General features: G+C 37.8%; 3 protein-coding genes and 1 long non-coding RNA gene across 5 annotated transcripts; 1 reads left to right on the top strand and 3 right to left on the bottom strand.

Moving 5' to 3' along the window:
• Positions 1-545: 545 nt before the first annotated feature.
• On the bottom strand, positions 546-6021 carry LOC146318176 (SH2 domain-containing protein 1A-like). The gene is made up of 4 exons (XM_084732373.1): positions 5820-6021; positions 1258-1318; positions 1020-1164; positions 546-776 (listed from the first exon to the last, which is right to left on the bottom strand). The coding sequence occupies exons 1-4, from the start codon at positions 5969-5971 to the stop codon at positions 730-732; spliced, it is 405 nt and encodes a 134-aa protein (XP_084588499.1). The 5' UTR covers positions 5972-6021; the 3' UTR covers positions 546-729.
• Positions 6022-10324: 4303 nt separating this feature from the next.
• On the bottom strand, positions 10325-13806 carry LOC146318175 (uncharacterized). The gene is made up of 8 exons (XM_084731777.1): positions 13647-13806; positions 13411-13536; positions 12385-12537; positions 11545-11595; positions 11359-11409; positions 11123-11194; positions 10639-10710; positions 10325-10519 (listed from the first exon to the last, which is right to left on the bottom strand). The coding sequence occupies exons 2-8, from the start codon at positions 13528-13530 to the stop codon at positions 10433-10435; spliced, it is 606 nt and encodes a 201-aa protein (XP_084587903.1). The 5' UTR covers positions 13531-13536; positions 13647-13806; the 3' UTR covers positions 10325-10432.
• Positions 13807-17132: 3326 nt separating this feature from the next.
• LOC146318174 (uncharacterized) lies at positions 17133-17877 on the top strand. The gene is made up of 3 exons (XR_014771619.1): positions 17133-17242; positions 17369-17443; positions 17659-17877. It is a non-coding gene; the product is annotated as an uncharacterized LOC146318174 (long non-coding RNA).
• A 2411-nt stretch (positions 17878-20288) lies between these two features.
• LOC146318173 (uncharacterized protein CXorf38 homolog) lies at positions 20289-24934 on the bottom strand. 2 transcript variants are annotated; one of them, XM_084731775.1, is made up of 6 exons: positions 24696-24934; positions 23424-23558; positions 22435-22557; positions 21753-21902; positions 21413-21625; positions 20289-21309 (listed from the first exon to the last, which is right to left on the bottom strand). In XM_084731775.1, exons 1-6 carry the CDS (start codon positions 24897-24899, stop codon positions 21199-21201), a joined length of 936 nt encoding a protein of 311 aa, XP_084587901.1. In that variant the 5' UTR covers positions 24900-24934; the 3' UTR covers positions 20289-21198. The 2 variants fall into 2 exon arrangements, with proteins under 2 accessions (XP_084587901.1, XP_084587902.1); XM_084731776.1 differs by lacking the exon at positions 23424-23558.
• Positions 24935-25294: the final 360 nt, after the last annotated feature.

Raw genomic sequence — 25294 nt, 5'->3', positions numbered from 1 at the left:
AAATATGAACAAATACATGTAAAAAATTAATGCCACAGAGCATGACTTCGCCATCCTGGGGGAAAAAAAGTGTGTGGAGAAACGGGACACTGCTGGGGAATAGTAGGGTCTTGGGTTTGGGTTAATAAATGACATGGTATTGGACTGATGCAGCAAACTCACAGACATTAATACCAGCATTTTAGCATCAGAGGCATTTTCCGGTACTAGTATCGATATTGCAACAACCTTAATCATAATAAGAAAGTTCCCCTCTGTAGTGACTCAGCTGGTGTGGCATCCCTGTCAGCAGTCGCATCTCATGTCCATGTTTTTTTTTCCTCCTTTTGCTCTGCCCACACACTTACTGTGGAAAATAAAATCTCTGGTCCTCATATGATCCTCAAAAATCGAAACAAGGTTGGAGTGGAAGTGTCAAAGCAATTTTATACACCTCAAGACACTTTAAAACTACGGGTGGCACTTTCAGTGGTTTTGGGCATTCAGGTTCTAACAAATATTTTTGAGCAAGTTTCTCATTATTTTGAGATACAAACCAGTTATTTCGAGATATTTTCTCATTTCAGTGATTTCAGGATCTCCTTTTTTTTCATTGCAGTGCTGCCAATTGGCCTTCATTTTAAACACGACAGTGGTTCAACAGACTTGATGTCCCATGTGCTGCTGTTTCTCTCATCTTGTTTGTCCACCTGATTAGTGGCATTGGTCTGCCGGGCTGACAGCTCGGCCTCAACAAACAGAGCTGCTGCCGCTACACGTCTCCATGTAGATAAACTCTGTGGAGGACACCAGCAAAACTGTGTTGAAGTTGAGTAAACAGGTCATGAGCCACAACAGACATTTCATAGCTGAGAAGGGACTGTTTGATACACCGCAAACATCAAAACACACACTGAGTACACTGTGTGTCTGTGCCTGTGTGAATGTGTGTACCAGATTTGACTCAAAGGAAAGTCTGTCATATCATAACATCTAAAGTAGCACACGTGTGTGTGTGTGTGTGTGTGTGTGTGTCATACCCTGTGTGGGGCAGAGGTATTGTATCTGTGTTTTGTCCAGTGGATCTGTGAGGGGGGCTAGACTGACATTGGAAGCTGCAAGCCTTCTGTAGCTCTCTATCAGTGTTTCCAGAGTCCGGAAACTCTGCAGTCTGACTCCTGAACCCTGCAAACCACACACAGAGGAAACCATAAATAACATCCATGTGTGTGTGTGTGTGAGATTATGGACGCGTGTGATCTGCCTAGGTTCACTCACCTGAAGGGACCAGCCGTCAGTGGAGTGTACGAGCCTGTAGGTGTGCACAAACGGTGCTTTCCTGCAAAACACAAAGTTGAGGAATTTGAATAATTCACTGTGAATGTGTCAAATCTGAAACCGCACGTGTGCGCTCATGTTCCGATGTGATGATTAAATGTGACAGACGGGATGACTGATTTCAGTTTTGTGTTTGACACACTGGATACGCTTCACACAGAGAGATTAGAGAACTGATTTTATTCTGTTTGAATGAGGGAGGATTTGAAATTTCTGCACAATTTTCTGTTATCCTTCATTTTCTTTTTTCACAAGTTATTCATATATGGATTTATTATGAAAATCCCACACTCAACAATTTAGTCAGGATAGCCTAATATTGCTGTTTTACATAACTTCACACTACAGAAATATATTAAAAAGTTATGTTCAAAGGCATTTATTAATTTCTGACTCTGGGAAAGTGGGAAAAACAGCACATTTCCCAAAACTGCTGCATCTCTGAATTGCAGGGCAAACACATGGAACCATTCCACAGGACGGCCTGGAGCCTTGAAAGACAGGCAAGGCCACTTAGGAGAATGGCCTAGGGACTGGACAGGGGTGGAGCTGGAGACCTCAGGCGGAGAGTCTGGGGTCTAGACAGCTGAACAGAACAGGTCTGGAACCAGCAGACACGCAAAAGCGGTAGAACCCCTCTGAAGGCCGGCAGCAGTGGTGGACAAAGTACTCAACCCCAGTATTTGAGTCAAAGTATAGTTACTCCTGGTCAAATATTACTCAACTACAAGTGAAAGTTGCTCAGTCAAAATTTTACTTGTGTTAAAGTACCAGAGTACTTTTTTTTCAAAATACTTAAGTATTCAAATGTACATCCTTTTAAAAAAACTTAAGTATTCAAAAGTACAAAGTACAAAGTACATTATCTAATATCAATACATTGTTGTATTTTTCTCACAGTGCATTTACAGAAGCTTGTAACTCTCTGAAACCATCTAATGATGCACTGACCTGCTTGTAGAACCACTCTGCTACACAAAGTCTATAGAAACACCTATAAAAACTTCAGCATAGAAATACAATCAAAAATAAAAAGGACAGCTATTGTCTACATTAACTATATGGTATTTTTCACCCTGGTAAAAACAATCCAACATTAAAAGCCTACCTGGAATTATTTCTCTTTTTCTAATTATAATGGCATCTTGAGATTTAATCTAGTCTCTCTCCTGCCGTTGCCATTACCGAGTTTAGTTAGAATGAAAGAGGGAGAGCTTACTTGTTCTCGTTACAGAGCGCCTGGATGATCTATTTCTGGTTTTACATCAGTCCCAGTTGAGAGCGGCTACTGTGATTGGTTTCCTTCTGTGAGGAACACAGTGTGTGGCCAAGTGCATTTTAGAAAAGAAAAAACAGCAACAGCTGACTTCAAAGCTGTGCTTCACCTAAAAGTAACAACAACCTTCCTAGAAATGTAGTGGAATCAAAAGTACAATATTTGTCTTTCAAATGTAGTGGACTGAAAGTCAGAAGTTTCCAAAAAACAAATACTCAAGTAAAGTACAGATACTCAAAAAATGTACTTAAGTACAGTACTCAAGCAGTGGTAGACAGTAGTGAAGTACATTTACTTGAGTACCATACTTAAGTACATTTTTTGAGTATCTGTACTTTACTTGAGTATTTGTTTTTTTTTTGGAAACTTCTGACTTTCACTCCACTACATTTCAAAGACAAATATTGTACTTTTGACTCCACTACATTTCTAGGAAGGTTGTTGTTACTTTTCGACTGAGCTTTGAAGTCAGCTGTTGGTGTTTTTCTTTTCTAACATGCAATTGGTCACATGCTGTGTTCCTCACAGAAGGAAACAAATCACAGTAGCTCCTCTCAAATGGGACTGATGTAAAAGCAGAAATACGTCCAGGCGCACTAACAAGCACAAGCAAGTTCTCCCTCTTTCATTCAAACAAAAAGCGGTAATGGTGACGGCAGGAGAAAGACAAAATTAAATCTCAAGATGTTATTATAATTATTCATTATTCCAGGTAGCTTTTAAAGTTGGGTTGTTTGAAAAATACCACATAATTCATGTATATATACTGCTCCTGAAGACAGAAAGAAATCTGTTATTTAACAGACTTGGAGAACTTACTTACAGTCGGCTTCAGTCTGCTTTTATGCAGTGATTTTAATACAGTTACATCAGAAAATGACCATAGCTGTCCTTTTTGGTTTTGATTGTATTTCTATGCTGAAGTTTTTATAGGTGTTTCTATAGACTTTGTGTAGCAGAGTGGTTCTACAAGCAGGTCAGTGCATCATTAGATGGTTTCAGAGTTACAAGCTTCTGTAAATGCATCATGAAAACAATACAGCATGTATTGATATTAGAAAATGTACTTTGTAATTTGTACTTTTGAATACTTAAGTATTTTTAAAAGCAAGAACTCTAGTACTTTAACTCAAGTAAGATTTTGACTGATCAACTTTCACTTGTAGTTGAGTAATATTTGACCAGAAGTATCTATACTTTGACTCAAGTACTGGGGTTGAGTACTTTGTCCACCACTGTACTCAAGTAAATGTACTTCGTTACTGTCCACTACTGGTAAATGTACTTCGTTACTGTCCACTACTGGCCGGCAGTGAAGACGAAGACAGAACCCTTTCAGAGGTCGGTAGTGAAGACAATAGTGAAACCCCTCAGGATGCTGGCGGTGAAAATGAAGGTGATGGCAGGGCAGCAGAATTATATTATTAGAGAGGGGAGGAGAGATGAAACTACCCAACAGTTTGTACAGTTGTTAAAATAGGCTTAACAACATTAAGATGCTGCTTACAGACAGTAAGGAACCAGTATTACAATTACAATAATATATATAATAAATATAAATACTTTGAATGCAGTTATTTTAGATGAGTACTTTTACTTTTGATATTTAATAAGTTCAATTTGCTGTTTTACTTCAGTAAGATTTTGAATTCTGTCGTATTAACTGTCTGAAATGGTTGTTTAATTGATGCAATGACCATTGAATGTGTGTGTTTTTACATCAAAATGTGTATTCACATGAGTAGTGAGTCTTCAGTACGCCACAACACAACACTACATATTTCCCAGCGAGGCAAACCGCAGCCTCTCTACCAAACGTAGCAGCATGCAGAAAACTGCTGTAGAAATGAAATGTTGTTCATAGACTATAATTACACAGAGGGGCACTTAACTCATGGTTACCAGTTAAATAATATAAATAAAATAATGTGTGTTATTTCCTTAAATTAACCCTCTCAGAGTTCATTGATTTTTGTCTTATTTAGCACATTTTAAACTGTCTTTACACCACAAGCATGGTGTCATTTTTCTCAGCACAAACTCAGCTGTAAGTCTGACTTCTCTTTTTGTCAGTTTAACAAAGAATGAAGCTGTCAGGAACCAAAAATACCAGAAAAATGACACAAACACCTATAAAACAAGTGTGTAGTCATATTCACTCAAAATATATAAGATAAGATTATTATAAACATAATAAATCAGTTCAAGGTTGTAAAACATGTTGTTTTCCTATTTATACACACAAATACGGCAGACACACATAAACCATACTACAAACCATAATACAGTCTGTTCACATTTTAAGTGATTTTAACAGTGTTTGTGCCTTTTTCACTAAAAGTCTATGTGTGCCTATAATCATTTAAAATATTAAGAATTCACAATTTTACAAATTTCTTTCAAAAATGTGTTTGTTTTATTTTACAGTACACTAATCATATTAGACAAAAAACGTGAAATATGTTCTTTCATAAACAGTTTTAAATTATTTATTAGCCCATTTATTAGAGGTTAATTAGACATATTACAACAGAACTGTACTGTAAACTCAAGTGAAATCACATACCTGCTACTTCCTCATTTAAAAGCAATATGTGAACCAGATCTACCAGTAAAGGCCAAAATGATAGAGGCAGAGGAATATTCTGTCTGACGTCCGGAAATAATACACTTCCGTTTACAGTACAGTTCTGTTGTGATGTGTCCCTCATTACACTCTAATAAAGTCTCTTAGGGTCAAATCAAGGTTTTAATACTGTTGAATAAAGAACATAATTTCTAGCTTCTGTCTCATTTAATACAAAGTAACGCTTAGTACATCTTGTTTGTGTGCTGTAAAATAAAGAGCGACCAAATGTTGTTTTTTGTTTTTATGGTGTACTGATTTAGATGAGATACTGTGTAGAAGGCCCACATCTGCTTCAGTCTCTGGTCTTATGATCTGTATATTTAAAGTTATTGAATGTTTGAACGTATGCGCTGACATGGTTAGTTGGCCTGACAGGTCCTTACTGTCATTCACACCTATTCACATATATTAATATGAATAGATCCAAACATTGCCTAAAGAGCATAAATTTCCCAAAGTTACTACAAGTAAAATAAGCTCAGAGAATTTAAAAGCGAATAAACAGCTTAAATGAAGAATAATCCAACAAACAAACATAGGGGTGCGAAGCCACTGACTGAAAAATGTCACTTTTTGTCACATTTGTGCACAGCTCACCTCACACAGAGACAGTAGGCCCCGCGCACAGTCTCACTGTCTCTCAGCAGGAAGCTGCCCTCATGTCCAAAACTCTCCAGCAACCTCTCTGTGGCCCCGCTCCCAATTCTGCCGTAATAAATAGAGCGGACCAGCATCCCCTCCCTGTCCATGTTGCCTCTGAGGTAGGCACCTCTGTGTGTGTGCTGTGGGTGAGGGTGGAGCAGCTTGTAGCAGCACAAGACTGTGTGAAAGGCTGCGAGGCAGGAAAAGCTTTTCTGGTTTTCACACTTTTTTCTGTCTTGCAGCTGCAGCTCACATGTTGTGCACGTTTTAAAACCTGAACAATGGCTTTTATCTTTCCAAAAGTGAAAGCACATTATTGGCTTTGTTTTTTTTTGTGTTTTTTGGTTCCTTGTGCAAGTCAGAAAACAGAAAAAACCCTACTAATTTATCAGTGTTGCTCTACATTTACATTTACATTTATGCATTTAGCAGACGCCTTTATCCAAAGCGACTTACAAAAAGAGGATTAACAATCAAGCTACATAGGAGAGGCCCTAGAAGAGTATCGCTAGATCAAGACAGGAGATGCTCTCTGAAGAGCTGGGTCTTCAGGAGCTGTTTGAAGGCAGAGAGGGACGCCCCTGCTCTGGTAGCGCTTGGTAGGTCATTCTACCAGCGTGGCACAACGCATGAAAAGAGTCTGGATTGTCTTGTGCGAGGTGCTGGGACAGCCAGGCGGCTTTCCTTTGATGACCGGAGTTGCAGAGGGGTAACATGAGCTTTAATGAACAATGGTTTTTAAATATTAAATATGTCTACCACCCACTCTACCATTTTGGTTCTGATAAGCCTACGTATATAAACATGAACTTTTGACACACAACTTTATGAAATCAAATATTTTAACTGCAACTGACATATGTCAATATCATGTGAATTTCCACAATCTTTGGTACACAATTATAAACATATGGACTCATCAATTGTATGAGCATGGTCTTTTTTTTGATAAACTCACAACACGTTGAGTTTAAGCAGACAGATTTGTTTTTTATGACATATAAAAAGCAGCAACAGACTGACAACTGACATAGACACTGTTGAGTGGTGTAAATATTAAAACTTTTAAAAGATAATAACAATAAATAAAATAACAATTCTGAAAATCTCAATATTTACTCCACTTGTGTCAGTGTGCCTCCACACAGCTGATGGCACTACAGTGACACCTAGTGTAACACTCATAAAAAGGAATAAATATTGAGATTTTTTCAGAATGGTATTTTTTTTTTTATTTAATATTTAAATATTTTGCACCATGTCAGTGTCAGTTGTCACTCTGCTGCTGCCTAGATATCACAAAAAATTGAAGAAAATATGAAAAACATACAAATTTGTGAATAAAAGTGTGTATCTAACATGTAATCTAGTTTTTTTTTTTTTTGTTTTTTTTTTCAGATTTTTATTTATTAAGAAGATTTAACCTTAACCATTTATAATGAGAAGGACAAGGCCACATTTTGGCCTTTGTTGTGGCTCAAAGACTGACATCCACAGAAAATTTTATATTATCTGCACATTGGGACACCAAAGAAAGGCAACTACTAGATTACAGATACTTTTAGTAAAAAAAATAGGATTATTAGCAGGATTACAATTTTGAAATATATTTGAAATAATGAATGATACACTACCATGCGCAGTGTGCACACACTACAACACTTCACAACACCATTCTGATGCCAGTGAAACCCACTGGTGCCAAGATTTTTTGTCCCTCCACTTTCAGGTGTCATGATAATAAAATGGTAACGTTCTAACCCAGGTATTACGGTCATCCATAAGGCTTGTCCAACAGCACCTACACATGCCAAAAACAAGATACAGTGTAATGTGGTGATGATCTGAACTCTCCATCTCCAGCTGTGCAAATGGAGTGACAGTCAGTTACTACAGTTACAGTAACGCCATGTGTCTCTGTCACTCTGAAACTTTATCATGATTCACAGAAAAAAGGTTTTTTAGTTAGAATAGTATCCAATACAAAATCATGAATGTAACTGTACCTCAGTGCTGAAATCTAGTAATATGACGTTTTACATTTGGTTAAGATACAGGCTGCAAATACATTCTTTCAGAACAATCTCTAAAATCTCACAACAGATAAAAGGAAGACTCTGGTTAACAGAAGTAGCAGAGTTTTAAATCACTTTCCTCTTCAGTGTCCCATCTAGCACGTAACAAAATGAAATGTTCATAACAAAATACAGCACCAATAATATGATCCTAGAGCCTCCCCTGCAGGTGAGAACTAGTTTAAAAATGATTTTAAAATAAAATTAGCAAATCATCATCCTGCATTCGTATTTATCCTTGCCCGTACTTTGAAGATTGCACCACTGGTTAATAGCTTAACTTGTCTCTGTCGTCTGATCAGAAAATATGTGTGAAGACACGTGTGACACACAGGTAAGTATTAATGCTAGGTCATCCAAAGCTGGTTGTTCCCCTGTTTCAAACACATCCAATGCCACTAGTGAAACCAGCTAATCTTACAGTCAGATCATTATCATGACCTCTAGTGAAGAAATACTTCACTCGGTACAAAATTCAACGTTATTTTGTCCTTAAATAAGTGCCGTTTTCAGCTGTGAAAATATTGTCATCATCCAAGAACTCAACATCTAATTTAAAGAAACATTTCCTGGTTGACAAGTAATGTTAGCAGTTTGAAGAGATTTCTAATTGGTGATGGCTCTTTCTAGAACCAGAGAACCATTTGAAGAACCATAACCTTGAATTTTCAATTTCATGGTGTCATTCTACAAATATAGACTTTGCTTTGCACATATTAAAATAGAGCTGGGTTACAACCCATGCATAGTGGCACAAACAGCCTTCTTGAGGTTGTAACCCTCAGAATACAAACTCCCCTATTAATTGATACAAGATGATTGCAAACATTTATTAACTGCAAGCATGTGAAAAAGAAGCCCATTGTAGTGGCAACCTTTCCTCCATTCAGTGTTCTTGTAATTACCACCACTATTAAGCAGTCCCTTGGCAATAAGCTTGACATAAAAAGAATCTTCTGAGGCAGTAACTTTGTTCAAAAACTTTACTTGAAAAGTAAAAACAAGGTTACAAAATTCTCTTTCAGCTCAACTAGGCACATATCAAAAAACTGTCTTGCTCCTTAGGCTGCTCAACCTGGTCTGAGAACTAAGTGGCTGTGATGTCACCTGCAGCGTCATTAAAGGAGCGTTTCAACATTTTTAAAGGAAAATTACTAAAATATTATTAGCAATATCAATATCTATGTCCATACCAATATCAAAATGGCTCTTACACCCATGAACCCATTTTCTTCATTCAGATTTATAAGGTGATTCATTCCAGCACATCAGTAGCAGCAGTTGTCATACTTTCCACTACTTTGTAATTAAAGCTTTTATCCACATACAGAGCAACACCCTCTTCTTAAAAGTGACATCTGTAGAAATCATTTAAGAGACAACGCTTTTTAAGACATGATTAGTCTTTGCTGCAATACATAAGGTACAGGAATACAAATGCTGAACATACATACACCACCACAGCTTCAAGTTCTGATGTAATTGCCTTGTGCCCATATAGCTGCCTTGCCGAGTTGATGATGATCTGAGCACAGTCATCACAATGTTCCAGAATAGCCTGCAATGTAAACATGCACACATAAACAATTAGGATGATTATCAAGAAGAGTAATTTTATAGGTATGTTTACAAAAAAGACTTTAAAAATAGATAAACTCTCTCTATATAAATCTGATACAAACACACAAACTGAACAGATTCTGATTCATACCAAAGAAAATAGATGTTACTTAGAACAAAGTTGTTTTGACTAACTCAGAAACCTTATATAAGCTGCAATTGAACTGGAATTAATTTTTACCCAGAACTACTATTGTAAATTTTATCCCCCATCTTTTACAGAAGGAAGAGATCACTTCCACTTAACAGCCAGCAATCAATGACTGCTATAAGTACATATGGGCATCTGAGTATGAGTGCAAAACAGAAAACATGTTAACTGATCCTTTAAATATGTCTTACCAACTGGAATTCCTCATCCTCGTTCAAATCCCTCAGCTTCTTTAATGTGCGCTTGTCAGGATCCTACAATTGAAGAACACAGACACAAACATACGAACATTTAACTGCTTGTGTGAGCACCTGGCCACAATATGTGAAAAGATTAGGAGTTCAGTTAATTCATCCTTCAACCACACTCATCTTTAGCTAGGAGTACAATCAGAATTGACACCGAAAATGAAACAATCACTACCACAAGTCTGAGTGCTGACGGACTTGCCTTGCGCATAAATAGCTTCCATGCCGAGATGAAGTTGATCTGAGTGTTGCCACCACGCAGTTTTGGAACAGGCTGCGATGTCAACATGCACACACATAAACAGTTAGGATGATTATCAAGAAGAGTAATTTTATAGGTATGTTAACAAAAAAGACTCTTTAAAAATAGACACACACTATATATAAATCTGATACAAACACACAAACTGAACAGAGAAGAGAATTTCATACCAGAAAAATAGATGTTACTTAGAAAACATGTTAACTGATCTTTTAAATATGTCTTACCAACTGGACTTCCTTATCCTCTTCCAAACTGTCCACTAGATCAACCAGGCTCATAAAAAACTTGTCAGGATCCTACAATTGAAGAACACAGACACAAACATACGAACATACTTTAGGAGTACAATCAGAATTGACACTGAAAATAGCCTCAAAACAATCACTACCACAAGTCTGAGTGCTGACGGACTTGCCTTGCGCATAAATAGCTTCCATGCCAAGATGAGGTTGATCTCAAACACGCCATCACGCCGTTTAAGAAAAGCCTGAGATGTAAACATGCACACATAAACAATTAAGATGACTATCAAGAAGACTAATTTTATAGGTATGTTTACAAAAAAAGACTTTAAAAATAGATAAACTCTCTCTATATAAATCTGATACAAACACACAAACTGAACTGAGAAGAGAATTTCATACCAAAAAAAATAAATGTTACTTAGAACAAAATCCATTTGTTTTGACTAACTCAGAAACCTTATATAAGCTGCAATTGAACTGGAATTAATTTTTACCCAGAACTACTATTGTAAATTTTATCCCCCATCTTTTACAGAAGGAAGAGATCACTTCCACTTAACAGCCAGTATGAACAGAAGGAAAAATTACATATGGGCATCTGAGTATGAGTGCAAAACAGAAAACATGTTAACTGATCCTTTAAATATGTCTTACCAACTGGAATTCCTCATTCGCTGACAAACTGACCACTAGGTCAAACAGGCTCACAAAAAAGTTGTCAGGATCCTACAATTGAAGAACACAGACACAAACATACGAACATTTAACTGCTTGTGTGAGCACCTGGCCACAATATGTGAAAAGATTAGGAGCTGAGTGAATTTATCCTTCAACCACACTCCTTGTTAGCTAGGAAGTGGTTGAATGCTAATGTTGCATTTTTTTCTCACTCTCTCATCTTCATCCAGCTCCATCCAGGTACGATTGTGTTCAATGTCCTCCTGTACAACAGTCTAAGACAAAGAAACAAAGCATATCAGCAGTTAAAAAGAAAGCACATTTGAAAAGAGAGGATTTTGTAAGTGTTAAGTGTGTCTTACAACACATAAAAGTTCCAGTTCTTTGTCATGCTCTACCTGAATTTCTTGTTGTGCCTCGATTTTCACTCTAACATCAAGGTATGGAATCTGAAAACAGGAAGGTACAAAGCAAACTATAAGTCTTTTTTATTTCCCTCAGGTCCTGGAAGGAAGCTTTTTTATTTTAGTTTTCCCAATAGGTTGCCCCACCAACAAAATTTCCCCAAATCAAGCGACACGTCTTTTAATACTCTGTAATTATTCTACTATAATTAATGTACTATAATACTCTAATTACTAGAAACAACAAAATAACAACAAAGGTTTTTTTTTTCATCCTACTGGTATGACACTGTGGGCAGCTAAGTCAGTCAGTCTTTTGGTCCACACTAAGTCTGGTGATATGGCAGCGGATACTCCAGCCAGACAGCAGCAGGATGAACAAGCAGTGGCTGGGGTGGGTGTTATATTTTAGTATCCTTTGGACCTCCACCACCTCACCTCCCTGATGTCACTGACGTTCAGCAGACAGGTACCTATGATGTGTATACATCTAATGCCAGTTTGTGATGTTTCCAGTCACAATGCTTTCTGTTCCTCCTCTATCAAACTCAAAGGTTGTTTTGTGCCAAACACTCTGAAAGCCTGGCTGATGATGGTGGTGTCATCTGTGCCCAAATACCTGCAGCCTCAACTGTACTTTGTGTTTAATGCCAATTATAAAATTAGCTTCCTGAATAATGTCTCATACGGTGATACAAACCGCAAACATGTGATGGAATTCAGAGTATCATAAAGCACCACAGGAACTTATTCATTTATTATTTGTTTTTACATGATTCCTATAAATTAGACAGGATGAAATACACAGTACAGGAGAAAAAAAAATACACACACCTCATCCATGACTTCAGACAGCCTTTTGAACTGGGGTTCATGTTTTGCCAGCGCCTCACCAAAAGCTTTGATTTGATGAAGGTAACTGTGCAAATCCTCTTTCTTCAGCAGGTAACCTGGAGAATGCATGATGTTGTTTCGTACGTGGGAAACCTACACATAGTGGTAAAAAAAACAAAAAAACATACAGATGTTTTGAATGAATGAACTGGCTACGTTGGGTTTCTATGCAAGCAAACATACACAGCTTCACAGCTCATAAATGCTTCACGTTAACCAGGGCTGATGTTAAGTTCTCTTCTGCCGCACTAATATTTCAATCCTGCAAGTTAGTCTCTGTCAATCTTTACAAACAGGTATCTACATATGAATGCAGATGCACTTATTAAAAAAAGTAATTAAAAGCTAAATTGTCATATTGTCTCCAAGATTACATTTTGTCCATATGCATTCTGCCTATTTTGCTCTCCACATGGGCTCCATGAGGCTGTTCAGTCAGATGGTGACAGATCACAGCCAATAATCTATTCAGCTGGAGTGAGGTTCAAGCTGCTGTGCAGATTATGGTCATTCTAAAGTTGAATAAAATAAATGTTGTACTTCTGCCTCAACAATTGTTAATACCACCAAATAACACACTAAAGGTCAGGTTAGGAAACCACATTTCTTTTGGTTGCATTTAGTGTTGCTCGAACTGTGACCAGTGTGTCTGACTGTAGCTGAGATTTTATCTAAAGGTGTGCCTCTGTTCACAGGTAGAAAATGTCTCATTTTCATGAAGAATACCAACCTCTAGCATGTAGCCTTCTACCAGCATGCCACAGTGAAACATGTCAATTTTAAGATACTAAAACATTTATCACAGTAATGACAGTATAGCAAAAGTGTTGAGGGCTAATGTGGCGCCTGTGGCAGTGACCACCCACTGCTACTTTTAAGATGAGTGAACATCCCATGACAGATTTATTTCTATGTGAAGGTTAATTTCATTTATTGTATGTATGTGTGTAAAAAATAAGCTTTTACCTCTTGACACAATCCACCAATCTCAAACCTCTTGAAGTGCTTGCATTGAGTCATGAGAGACAGAAATGCAGCAATGTCAAAGTCACCAAGTGATTTATGTTTCTTGTGACCGTCCGGCATGAACACCTGAAAACAGAACAAAGTATCATTAGTGTGACACAACCAGACCAAAACAACCGTCATTGTCAGAGATGTTATTTACTGCTCAAACAAAAAGTACAAAACTGTAAACTTACCTTAGCCACTTCCCATTTATCTTCAGACCACAGGTGAGGTTCACTGTTCTTCCAATACACCCTTCCACGAGGACTGGTGTGGTTGGCCCGTATCTCCTCGATCCAACAAGAACACACCGCACAGTCTAAAGGAGGAATCTTTAAACAACAGCAGAAAAATTTGAATCACGGTAAAAGAAAAAGAAACAAGTAAAAAAAAAAAAAGAAAAAAGGCATATTTCAAGACTTAGGCTGCCCTGTAAAAAAACATATTGTTATAGTAATTCATGGGGATCATGGTTATACAGCTCATACTGTTGAAGCCCCCAAAATGTATTCTAGATTTATTGTTACTTCACTTGGACATTTGGGCCAAAGATGGTACAATCCGATCCAATCAGGGCTTGATAATGACGTAAAGCTCGATAGTGACATAAAGCCATCATTAGGTATTGGACTCGCGACTCCTGTGTTCACTGCCATCTCTAATGCCACATGTTTGGCACGCACTTCCTGTTTGTAAATAGCACTGAGTTCAACAGCGATTCCCACAACTACTGTGCATTTGCAGTAGTACAGCAGTAATGCTGTACATGCTTTGTAGTGTCATGTATAGGGATAATAAAATAAAACACAGTTACATGATAAGATGTGATATGTGTTGTTGTCTAGCACAAGCAGTAGTTTGTCTATTTTCTTTAATTTCACAATAAAATCGACACACATTCTTACACAGCTGTGTGTGTATGATTGTGCAGGTGACAATAATGCAGTAAATAGCCCAAGTAAAACAAATAACACTGACCCATAGACACTATAAATTAGAAGATTTAAAAGGAATGCTAGATAATGATTAAAATCAACATCAGGAGAAATATTACTAATAATCATCTTTTTTTAACAGTTTAAAGATCTAAGCGAATGGTGTCTGGTGTTGAAATTGTTCTTAAATAAGTGATTGTGTGACGTATCAGTCAGTTTGACAGCAGATACAGCTGTTATCAGCTCCTCATCAGTAATTGATGTCTATGTATAATATACCCATAACCCCCAAAATAATTTTCTGTAGTTTTTGATGCTATTCCATCTGGTATGTACATGTTATTCAGGAATATTGAATAGCCTCAGCCCCTGTCGATGCTGCCCCCTGACCCAACTCTGTCTCCATTAGGGAAAGTTTGTTTCTCCTCTAATCAAGGTATAAACTCCAGAATTTGGGCTTTGTTTCAGGATGACCTGGCCTTTATTCCTTCAGCAACATTTTATTGGGGTCATTCTGTGAGCAGTGTAACTTGGAAGAAGGTTTGGTCTCCTTCTAACAAATAAGGTAAAAGAGGTGTCATTTAAATTGATTCATAAGATTTTATCCAGTGAAGCATTTCATGCAAAAGTTAATATAAAATACTCTTTCAGTGAATTACATCCTGAAACCTGCTCTCATTTATTCTGGTCTTGTAAATTTACACATGAATTCTGGTAAGATGTTAATAGCTACGTAGTAGACAAGGTTTTCACAGATTTTGCTCTTTACAATGGGGATATTGTATTAGGATGTTTCAAGTATTAAGAAATTGATGCAAATGTTTTTTTCTTATTAATCTAATATTACTAGTTTGTAAATTCCATGTTAATAAATGTAAATTTGCAATGAAAGAAATGAAACTTTAATTGAGTCCTCAAAAAACAAAAACAAAAAAAACATCAAAACTGCCAATATTTGTAAGCACTTTAGTGTTTCCAAATGAATGTTCTGTCACACTCTTGCATGCTTTATCTATTTATTCTATTTTTATTTATATATACTTTCCCCTCTTTTTTAACTTACTTAAGCTGATTTGTGTTCTCATTATGCTTTATATGTGATTCTCCCCATACTGTTATTTCTTCCTCATTGCTTCTTTGCGGTTTGTCTGTTGCTGTCTGTACTTTTACACCGTTTGCAATGTTATTGAAATAAACAAATTGTTTCGAAGAAAGTAGTTGGCGTTGCTTCAGACTGACGCTAAAGGAACAGATTTATTTATTTCGGAGTTTGGTGTTCGGCGAGGTAGAGGAGAGGAGAGGAGAGGAGAGGAGAGGAGAGGAGAGGAGAGGAGAGGAGAGGAGAGGAAGCGAGCGGAGGAGACAGTTTATCAAATGAAAAGCACCCTACAGGTCGAGAGATGATCTAGACACCTCACTTTTGATGCAACAAGATATACAACAAGAACAAACAGTCATGACACGCCAAACAAACCCTAAAAACCTTTGTCTGTGTTGGAGAATGTTAAAATGACATGTTAACATTATTTCACTGTTGAATCAACGTCACGGATCATATTGAATCACCACAGAATGTTTGTGTCAACGTTGAATTAACAGTGAATTATATTTTGATTTTGAAAGATGAATCAACGTTGAAACTGCGACCTTTTTTCAACATCTCAAATCAATACAAAGCACATTTCATACACAGGGGCGATTTAGTGTGCTTCAAACAGAAATAACATCCATATAATAAAAACAATTAACAAGAATGAGAAAATACATAAAATAGTAAATAAAAGGGTGTCATTAAAGATAAAATACTGACTTTAAGGAGCTTCCGCATTGGTTCGTCTTGTTTCTTCTAACAATAGTTGGATATTTCACTGGTTAATCACTTATACACGATAGTCAAGTTGAAGTTCGTACCTGGTTTGGTCGTGGCTTCCAGTTTTGGAAATGGCATTTCTTGACACACTGTTGCGGACCGCATTTCCTGCGCAACTCCTGGTGGAAAATGTCAATCTGCTCATCGAGGAAAGGCTCGAGCAGTTTCTTAGTGTACCACAAACTTAAAATGGATTTTAACCAGTTGTTTGTTTCTTCTGCTTTACCAAATTCCCACACGATGTCCATGTCCTCTTCCTACTAAGTAGAAGTAGGAGAAGACACGCTGCGATAAGCTTCATCCAATCACGAGGGTTAAATATGTTGTGATTTCCGTTTTATGATGCAATAAGTATCACCAGACACGGACAGGCCATCTAGCGTACCAGGGAATACACGGTGGGCCGGACCAGGGGGGGGCTGTCATAATTTAACCACCGCGACGGCCCATTGGTTGATTTTCTTGAAGGGCTAATCCAATGAAATCTCTCAGCCCTCCTCGGCCCGCCCCTTCCCCTCCTTATCACATTTTGAGCTGACCGGAGTCGGAGAGAAGTGAGTGGAAATGGAAGGGGGGGAGGGAGGGGGCGTGCAGGGCAGAAAAACTACGAGAAAAAAGGCTAAAAAGCCTACAACTGGACGCAGCAAAATGTGAAATCACTTTCTCTGAGTTTGGTGAAGCCAGACTGTTGAAATAGGAGTGGAGGAGTCACAGGGAGATGCAGAGAAGAGTGAATTAATGAAGAAACTGCTTTTGTAAGGTGAGATTTATGATAAATAAATAAAATTGTGTTCAATTAGTGGATTTAATTACATTTTTTGACAGAAAGTAATGTGATTATTGCTTTGTGCTCTCTCCTCTCCTCCTCTCTCAGGGTGCCCTTGCTGCTTTCAGTTGTTCAAGTTCGTAATCAATCAATGTCATTGCCTTGCTACATATTCGTTCTTGAGGATTATTGGAGGGCCATTCAACATTTTCTCAACCAGTATGTACAGTTTATCAGACTGTTGTCTAACCCTATTTCTTTATTTTAGTCATTAGTCCTGTTATAATGAAATTGGTGTGTATCACTCTTTTTTTTTTTTTGTCTGCCAAACTCTTCCTCTTTAAGGCTGCTCTGTCCCCCAGGGATGATCCGGGGATGGGTCTTTCATTGGTGTGGACTTCACAGGTATTCTTCACATTTGTAAGTTTACTATACTGTATACTGTTGTTATGTGTTCTTGCTGACATCCACCTGGATGGTCATAAAGCCTACTACTTTTACAGAGTGACTGTAATGAATGCAACCATCTATTATTGCATTATTTTGAAGACATCAATTCTGTCAATGTAAATTTTGAATCAGTCTCATTCTCACTGTTCTCTTGACCCACCTGGCCTCTCTTTCTCTCCTCTTAGGGCATATTTGGAGTGAAGGTTTGCCTTTCCCTGATGTGGAGTTTACATGTGTTCTTTTCATTATGAGTTTACTAAATACGTCTTATTTTAATTCTAGAAGAGACAGTATCAGATGACTTTTAGCATATCTGACCTCACCTCTGTCTCCCTCAGAGCACCAAGGTCCATGCAACCTTTTGTCTCAGCATATGTAAGTACAAAATAAGTTATTATCTCACTGTACACTGCACAGTCTGCTGCGCTTTCTTTTAATTTTTGAAACAACACAATGTGCACATATATCCTCTGGTATGTCATGTGCCTTTGCATATTGCATAAATAATCATGGTGGGCCAAAAATGCCAGGGCCATTTTTTGGTCCCAGTCCAGCCCTGATGCTAGGTCATCCAAAGCTGGTTGTTCCCCTGTTTCAAACACATCCAATGCCACTAGTGAAACCAGCTAATCTTACAGTCAGATCATTATCATGACCTCTAGTGAAGAAATGCTTCACTGGGTGCAAAATTCAACTTTATTTTGTCCTTAAATAAGTGCCGTTTTCAGCTGTGAAAATATTGTCATCATCCAAGAACTCAACATCTAATTTAAAGAAACATTTCCTGGTTGACAAGTAATGTTAGCAGTTTGAAGAGATTTCTAATTGGTGATGGCTCTTTCTAGAACCAGAGAACCATTTGAAGAACCATAACCTTGAATTTTCAATTTCATGGTGTCATTCTACAAATATAGACTTTGCTTTGCACATATTAAAATAGAGCTGGGTTACAACCCATGCATAGTGGCACAAACAGCCTTCTTGAGGTTGTAACCCTCAGAATACAAACTCCCCTATTAATTGATACAAGATGATTGCAAACATTTATTAACTGCAAGCATGTGAAAAAGAAGCCCATTGTAGTGGCAACCTTTCCTCCATTCAGTGCTCTGTAATTACCACCACTATTAAGCAGTCCCTTGGCAATAAGCTTGACATAAAAAGAATCTTCTGAGGCAGTAACTTTGTTCAAAAACTTTACTTGAAAAGTAAAAACAAGGTTACAAAATTCTCTTTCAGCTCAACTAGGCACATATCAAATAACTGTCTTGCTCCTTAGGCTGCTCAACCTGGTCTGAGAACTAAGTGGCTGTGATGTCACCTGCAGCGTCATTAAAGGAGCGTTTCAACATTTTTAAAGGAAAATTACTAAAATATTATTAGCAATATCAATATCAATATCCATGTCCATATCAATATCAAAATGGCTCTTACACCCATGAACCCATTTTCTTCAGTTTTAAGGCGATTCATTCCAGCACATCAGCAGCAACACCCTCTTCTTAGGTTTTGCCTTTTTTGATGTAATGCCCATATCGCTGCCTTGCCGAGTTGATGATGTTGTGAGCACAGTCATGACACTTTTTCAGAATAGCCTGCGATGTAAACATGCACACATAAACAATTAGGATGATTATCAAGAAGAGTCATTTTATAGGTATGTTAACAAAAAAGACTCTTTAAAAATAGATGCACACTATATATAAATCTGATACAAACACACAAACTGAACAGAGAAGAGAATTTCATCCCTAAAAAAATAAATGTTACTTAGAACAAAATCCATTTGTTCTGACTAACTCAGAAACCTTATATAACCTGCAGTTGAACTGGAATTAATTTTTACCCAGAACTACTATTGTAAATTTTATCCCCCATCTTTTACAGAAGGAAGAGATCACTTCCACTTAACAGCCAGTATGAACAGAAGGACAAATTACATATGGGCATCTGAGTATTAGTGCAAAACAGAAAACATGTTAACTGATCCTTTAAATATGTCTTACCAACTGGAATTTCTTATCCTCTTTCAAACGGCCAAACAGCTTCTTAAAAAACTTGTCAGGATCCTACAATTGAAGAACACAGACACAAACATACAAACATTTAACTGCTTGTGTGAGCACCTGGCCACAATATGTGAAAAGATTAGGAGCTGACTGAATTCATCCTTCAACCACACTCCTCTTTAGCTAGGAAGTGGTTGAAGGATGAAGTTTTAATTCTGTAATTAGTTATTTCAGAGTAACTCCTCTGAATGAAATGCTATGACTTTTATCATCAGTCCTCACTGATCTTCTTGCACATTCAATTCCTCTCAAATTGTGAAGAATTCCTCTCATTTAAAACAGCTTCAGGATGCTGCTGGGTGATAACTGATTTTCTGCTTTATACATTATTTGACCCATTCTGAAGTCTTTTAAGTTTTAGTGCTTTTGTTTTCATAAAGATTGGGCTGGTTGGTTCTCTGTAGGTGGTTTTGTTTACAATTCATATAGCATCATGGGAACACCAGTCTTATTCAGACAGTAAAGCACTATTCATTACTGGAAAGATGTTGGGCTAATTTACATAATTTCATTAAAGTATCATAGGTTTCAACTGAATCATGACTGTGTACACACATAATTAACACTTACTTACTGTGTAGACTCTAGCTTGATCATAAAGTTTGTAATTTTTGTATTGTGAGTTTTTAACATTGATTCATTATTTTATGGATGTAACAGCAACTACATTTTTGACTTTCTGTCAGTATTATTTTAACTTAACAATCAAATTAAATGTCTTCAAATCAGTCAGTCAGAAAAAGGCAGTGGATTTTGTCAGTTTTTAATTGACATTTTCCATGAAATACTGTGTACCTGACACCTGTTACAAACCCCTTGACATGCTTAAATCCTGACCTTCTCACATTTTGAATACTATAAACCCCAGTTCCAAAAAAGTTGGGACACTATAAAATGAGTAGAATGCAGTGACTTGCTAATCCTTTTTGGCTCGTAAGATATTTAATATTCAAACTGATAACCTTAATTTGTTTTTTTTTTCTAAATATAAACTCACTCTGAATTTGATGCCTGCAACACATCATGTTCTCCAGGCTAAAGAGGAGAAGGACCGTCCAGCTTGTTACCAGCTCAAAGTTCAAAAGTCATCATCTGTGATGGTATGGGGTTGTGTTAGTGTCCATGGCATCATGGGTAACTGTCACATCATGCAAATGTGAAGACCATCCAGACAACGTCTTTTTCAGAGACTCCCCTTTTTTCACTGAGACAATGCCGAGACACATTATGCTGTCATTACAACAGCATGGCCTCCAGGTTCTAGACCGACCCGCCTCCAGTCCAGACCCATCTATGATTGTAAATATGTGATGCATTGGAAGTGCAAAATATGAGATCCGGGACTTTTCAACACCTTCAGTTGTATATCAAGCAAGAATGAGAAAGAAGTTAACTTTTAAAAGCCTCAACAATTAGTGTCCTCAGTTCCCAAACACTCACTGTTGTTAAAAGGACAGCTGATATAACACGATGAGTGTATATTTACAAAAAATGATGAAATTTATCAGTTTCAACATTAAATGTTGTCTTTGAGATTTAATTCCAAATTGTAGTTTTTATTTATGTTTTACACAGGGTTCAAACTTTTTTGAGATTTAAATGTGTAATTGTAAAGACAGTGCACATGATGCTCTTTGTTTTCTGTGTCTCTTCTTCTTATTCTTTGGCCTCCAGTGAGTTGATGGCTCGGAGCTCTGAGGAAAACCTCTCGGCCAGATCTCTGTTGGCCTGCAGGAAACCACTCAGCCTCTTCAACTGCTCAGTGTCCTAAGGAGGAGGCAGACGGTCAGGTGAAATCATGTGGCATCTTTATTTCTATGTACTGTGTCTAAACATGTATCATGTAACATCTGTATTTTGTTCATCGCACCTGTGTCTTTGCATCATCATCATCATCAGCAGCAGCAGCAGCATCATGCAGTAGCTCCTGCAGCCTCTCCTGTAGCAACTCAGCCTCCCATTGGCTGATTAAGTCGGCGCTGATCTCCCACTGACTTACAGAATCATGCTCTAATCTACCCGGGTCAGCAGAATCCATTCGGTCCAAACCAGAGACACATATTGACAAATCAACAGTCAGCATCTGGACAAACAAAACACAGACTGTGACACAAAACAACATTAATGCAACTGAGAGCTTCCAAACACAGGACACATTTCAGCAGCGGTGGTAAACACACACACACACACACACACACAAACATGCTCACCTCCTCTATCTGTCGGCCAACTGCTGCCATCTGTGGCATGTGCCTAAACTGCTTCACAACGTTCTTCAGAGCAATCTGGTAGTGCCTCATCCATTCATCCTTCACACGGAACTCACAAGAATGCATCAACTCATTCCTGAAATGGATCACCTGGAACCACACAAACACACACACGCACGTTACAAAACATCATCATCAAATTCCAGCATCCTTCTCTGGACCATCCTGACAAACACAAAGCACTTCAGAAATCACTCCAGTGTTTGGCTGAATGGAAATGAAATCAATTTTATTGATTGAATTTTATCTGTGAGAAATAATAATAGACCAATCAGTTTTCTAATCGCTGTTGTATTTGCTGTACCTTCATTATTCTTGAAGTGTTAAGCTGCGTAACATTTAGTGTGTCAGTATTACCTGAAGCAAACAGGAAAAATTGATTTTCTGTGTCACCAGCTGAATGCATGTACAAAAAAACCCACAACACGATGCATACAGTTTCAAAATTAATACAGAATCCATAAGGACCGAAGTGTCTTCCCAAACTTTCAACAGCTGTCTTAACTCGAATAACTACTGATGCATTTAGCTGATGGTCGCAGTTCAACAGGGTCACTCGATAATCTGAAACACAGGGTTTAAAAGGTAGCATAGCATGTCCATTTGAAATGTGGCTGTTTACCTCTCTCACACATTTTAGATCCACAGACTGGAAATAATCACAGTAGTTGATTAGGTTGAGCAGAGCAGAGGCATCACACTGATCTGCCCCCGTCTTTTTCCCCTGACCCCGTGGCATGTAGGCCTACAGAAAGACAGACACAGAGAGGAGAACTTCATTAGGCTCATACATTCGGGTGAAATCTTCAGATTCTTCAGAGGACTTTTCAGTAGGGGTGCAACTAACGATTATTTTCATTGTTGATCAATCTGTTGATTATTTTCTCAATTAGCTGATTAGCTGTTTGATCTATAATGGTGAAAAATGTTGATCAGTGTTTCCAAAAGCCTGAGAAGACGTCCTCAAATGTCATGTTTTTTCCACAGCCCAAAGACTTTCAGTTTATCGTCATGAGCTAACAGACAGATCTCAACATTTGAGCAGCTGGAATCAGAGATTACTGACAGTTTTTCACCATCCAGCGGCGTTGAGCTAGCTGCTACATAACTCACAGCCACATTTCCCACAAACCTCATGGCTTTTGATTTACTGTTTTGTGGCATAACGCATTTAAGCATATTTGCTGTGAAATAAAAAATGAAAAGTAACTGTCAGTGGTTGAGTGTGTTCATGGCAACCATCCTACTGTAACATGTAGAGTTGTCACAATACCAGAAGTTTAAACTTTGATACAATATGATTATAAAAAACTATACCTGATACCTCCTCTGACACCACAGCAAAAACAAAAAAAAAAAAGCTCCTCAGCACAAACAAAAAAGGAAACACCGAAAGAACACTTGCATCTTTTATATTAACTTTAGTACTTTCCATACTATAATTAACAGATATTGTATCGTATTAGACTCAAAGTATCAAAAAACTATCAAAGTATCAATATTTCTGATTACCTTAATGTCATACGTGATGTCATAATGACCTGATGATATTAATACTTGTCATAGCTAGTATAAGTTCAGAGAGTGTGTGTGGAGTGGTGTGTGAACTACCTTGGCCAGTTCCCAGTGGTCTGTTCTCCAGTGGGGAGGAAAACAGTTGTCCCAGTTCACCGTGGCGTCTGGCTGTCTGTGGTGTCTCAGGATCACTGTCTGCCACTCTGAACACGCCCTGCATGGTGAGGAAAGCTACACACACAAACACACACTTAAAAAAACACAATATGAACAAACTATGAACTGAACTATATCGGTGTTGTAGGCATCCAAAATTGATTCAAGGCTGTAAGAGCAATTGCCCCTGAGTCACACTGCCCAATGCAAACACCTTGTTTGTCTGTGTTGACCAACTTTTCTGTTGAATGTAAACATATTTAACTACCGTTAGTGACCGTGTCTTTGCTGTAGCAGCTCCTAAACTTTGGAACGATCTGCCTCTCCACATCAGACAGGCCTCCTCTCTGTCTGTTTTTAAATCCCATCTTAAAACCCATGTATTCTCCTCGGCTTTTAACGCCATGTGAGATATTGAATGTATTGTTATTTTTATTTTATTGTTTATTTTATTTATATTTATTTTTATTTGGTTATTGTTCTACTTTTATTGTTTCAAATTGTATAGCTGTTTTATGTCTTTTAATCTATTCTTGTATTTTAGTTCTGTACAGCACTTAGGTCCACTGTGGTTGTTTTAAAGTGCTTTACAAATAAAGTTGGATTGGACTGGACTATAAATATAAATTACAAATCGAACATGGATGAAAAAGGGATGTAATAAATAAAATGCTGCATGTAAAAATCAATCAATCAATAAAAAATTCAAACAATCTGCATTATATTCTATAAACAGCATAAATGGCAATACTGATTTTGACCTCAATATAGGTGTGCAGGCCAATATCAGACCCATAATAATGCCTTGCTCAAAATATGGTTGGGCTCTAATAGTACAGCAGTAATGTGATTTCTTCCAGGTGTCTTTTATAGATTCCTTGGGTTGATATGTGTTCTTTTCAGTGTTGCAACTGCCCCTAATTACTACAAAATCCCCCATCAATGGGGTGTGATTTCTTGTATTACAATTAATATGACAGTCTTGTCCTTAGTGAAATATATCAATTATCTTATTAACTAGTGCACATACACGTTACTTGTATCAAAAAAGGAGTTGTGTTTAAGTACTCAGTGAGTTATGAGGGAAACACAAACAATGTTACAAATGCTCCTGGTCTCCCCTATCTCAGTCGCTCTGGAGGAGCTTCACAGCCACATTAAGTGCCATAAAGAAAAAATTAAATAAAGACTAAACTGAATTTACAGACTAACCTTAGACCCTCTCGGTCTGCATGAAGCCTGACACGGTTTCCTGAGCAGAGTGTTTCTGTTGAGCAGGTCTCCGTGGAAAGCTCTCATGTGGTGGTTGATGAAGGGATGCAGACCCTCCCTCAGTATCTGCAGACACCGAGCCGCTTTCAGCCAGTTCTTGTACTCTCTGTCGTTCAGACGGACCGCCAGCTCCTCCAGAACCATGTCGGCTCATTTCCTGCTAGAAAACAAAACAAAGAAGCTCATGCCAACTTCAGACAGAGTCCTTCTGTTTAGCCCCGCCCTGTCTGTGCTGTTCGATAAAGAGACCACAAGATGGCGCTGTCTGCCTTAGAAACGCTCGGCTGTTTTTCTTGCTGTTGGTTTGAGGACGAAGGAAGTGTGCTGATGGTGGCAGAAAGCTTTAAATAAACTAATTCATCTCACACAGCCTGCAGAGCCATGAGACATGAGTGTAAACTGTTCTGCTTACACCTGGCTCCAGAGGGATGTTTCCACATTTTCAGGCTAGTCTCTCTGTACTGAGGTGGCTGCTTTCAGCTGTCCATAAGAAGCCTGTGGGCTTCAGCACGTATTTGGATGAAGCCTGCTGTCCTACA

This window comes from Lutjanus erythropterus, chromosome 12 (genome assembly GCF_056507025.1).
Source record: "Lutjanus erythropterus isolate fLutEry1 chromosome 12, fLutEry1.hap2, whole genome shotgun sequence".
Classification (NCBI taxonomy): Eukaryota; Metazoa; Chordata; class Actinopteri; order Lutjaniformes; family Lutjanidae; genus Lutjanus; species Lutjanus erythropterus.
Note: the sequence above shows the minus strand (reverse complement) of the source record. Positions and strands in the feature narration are given on the sequence as shown.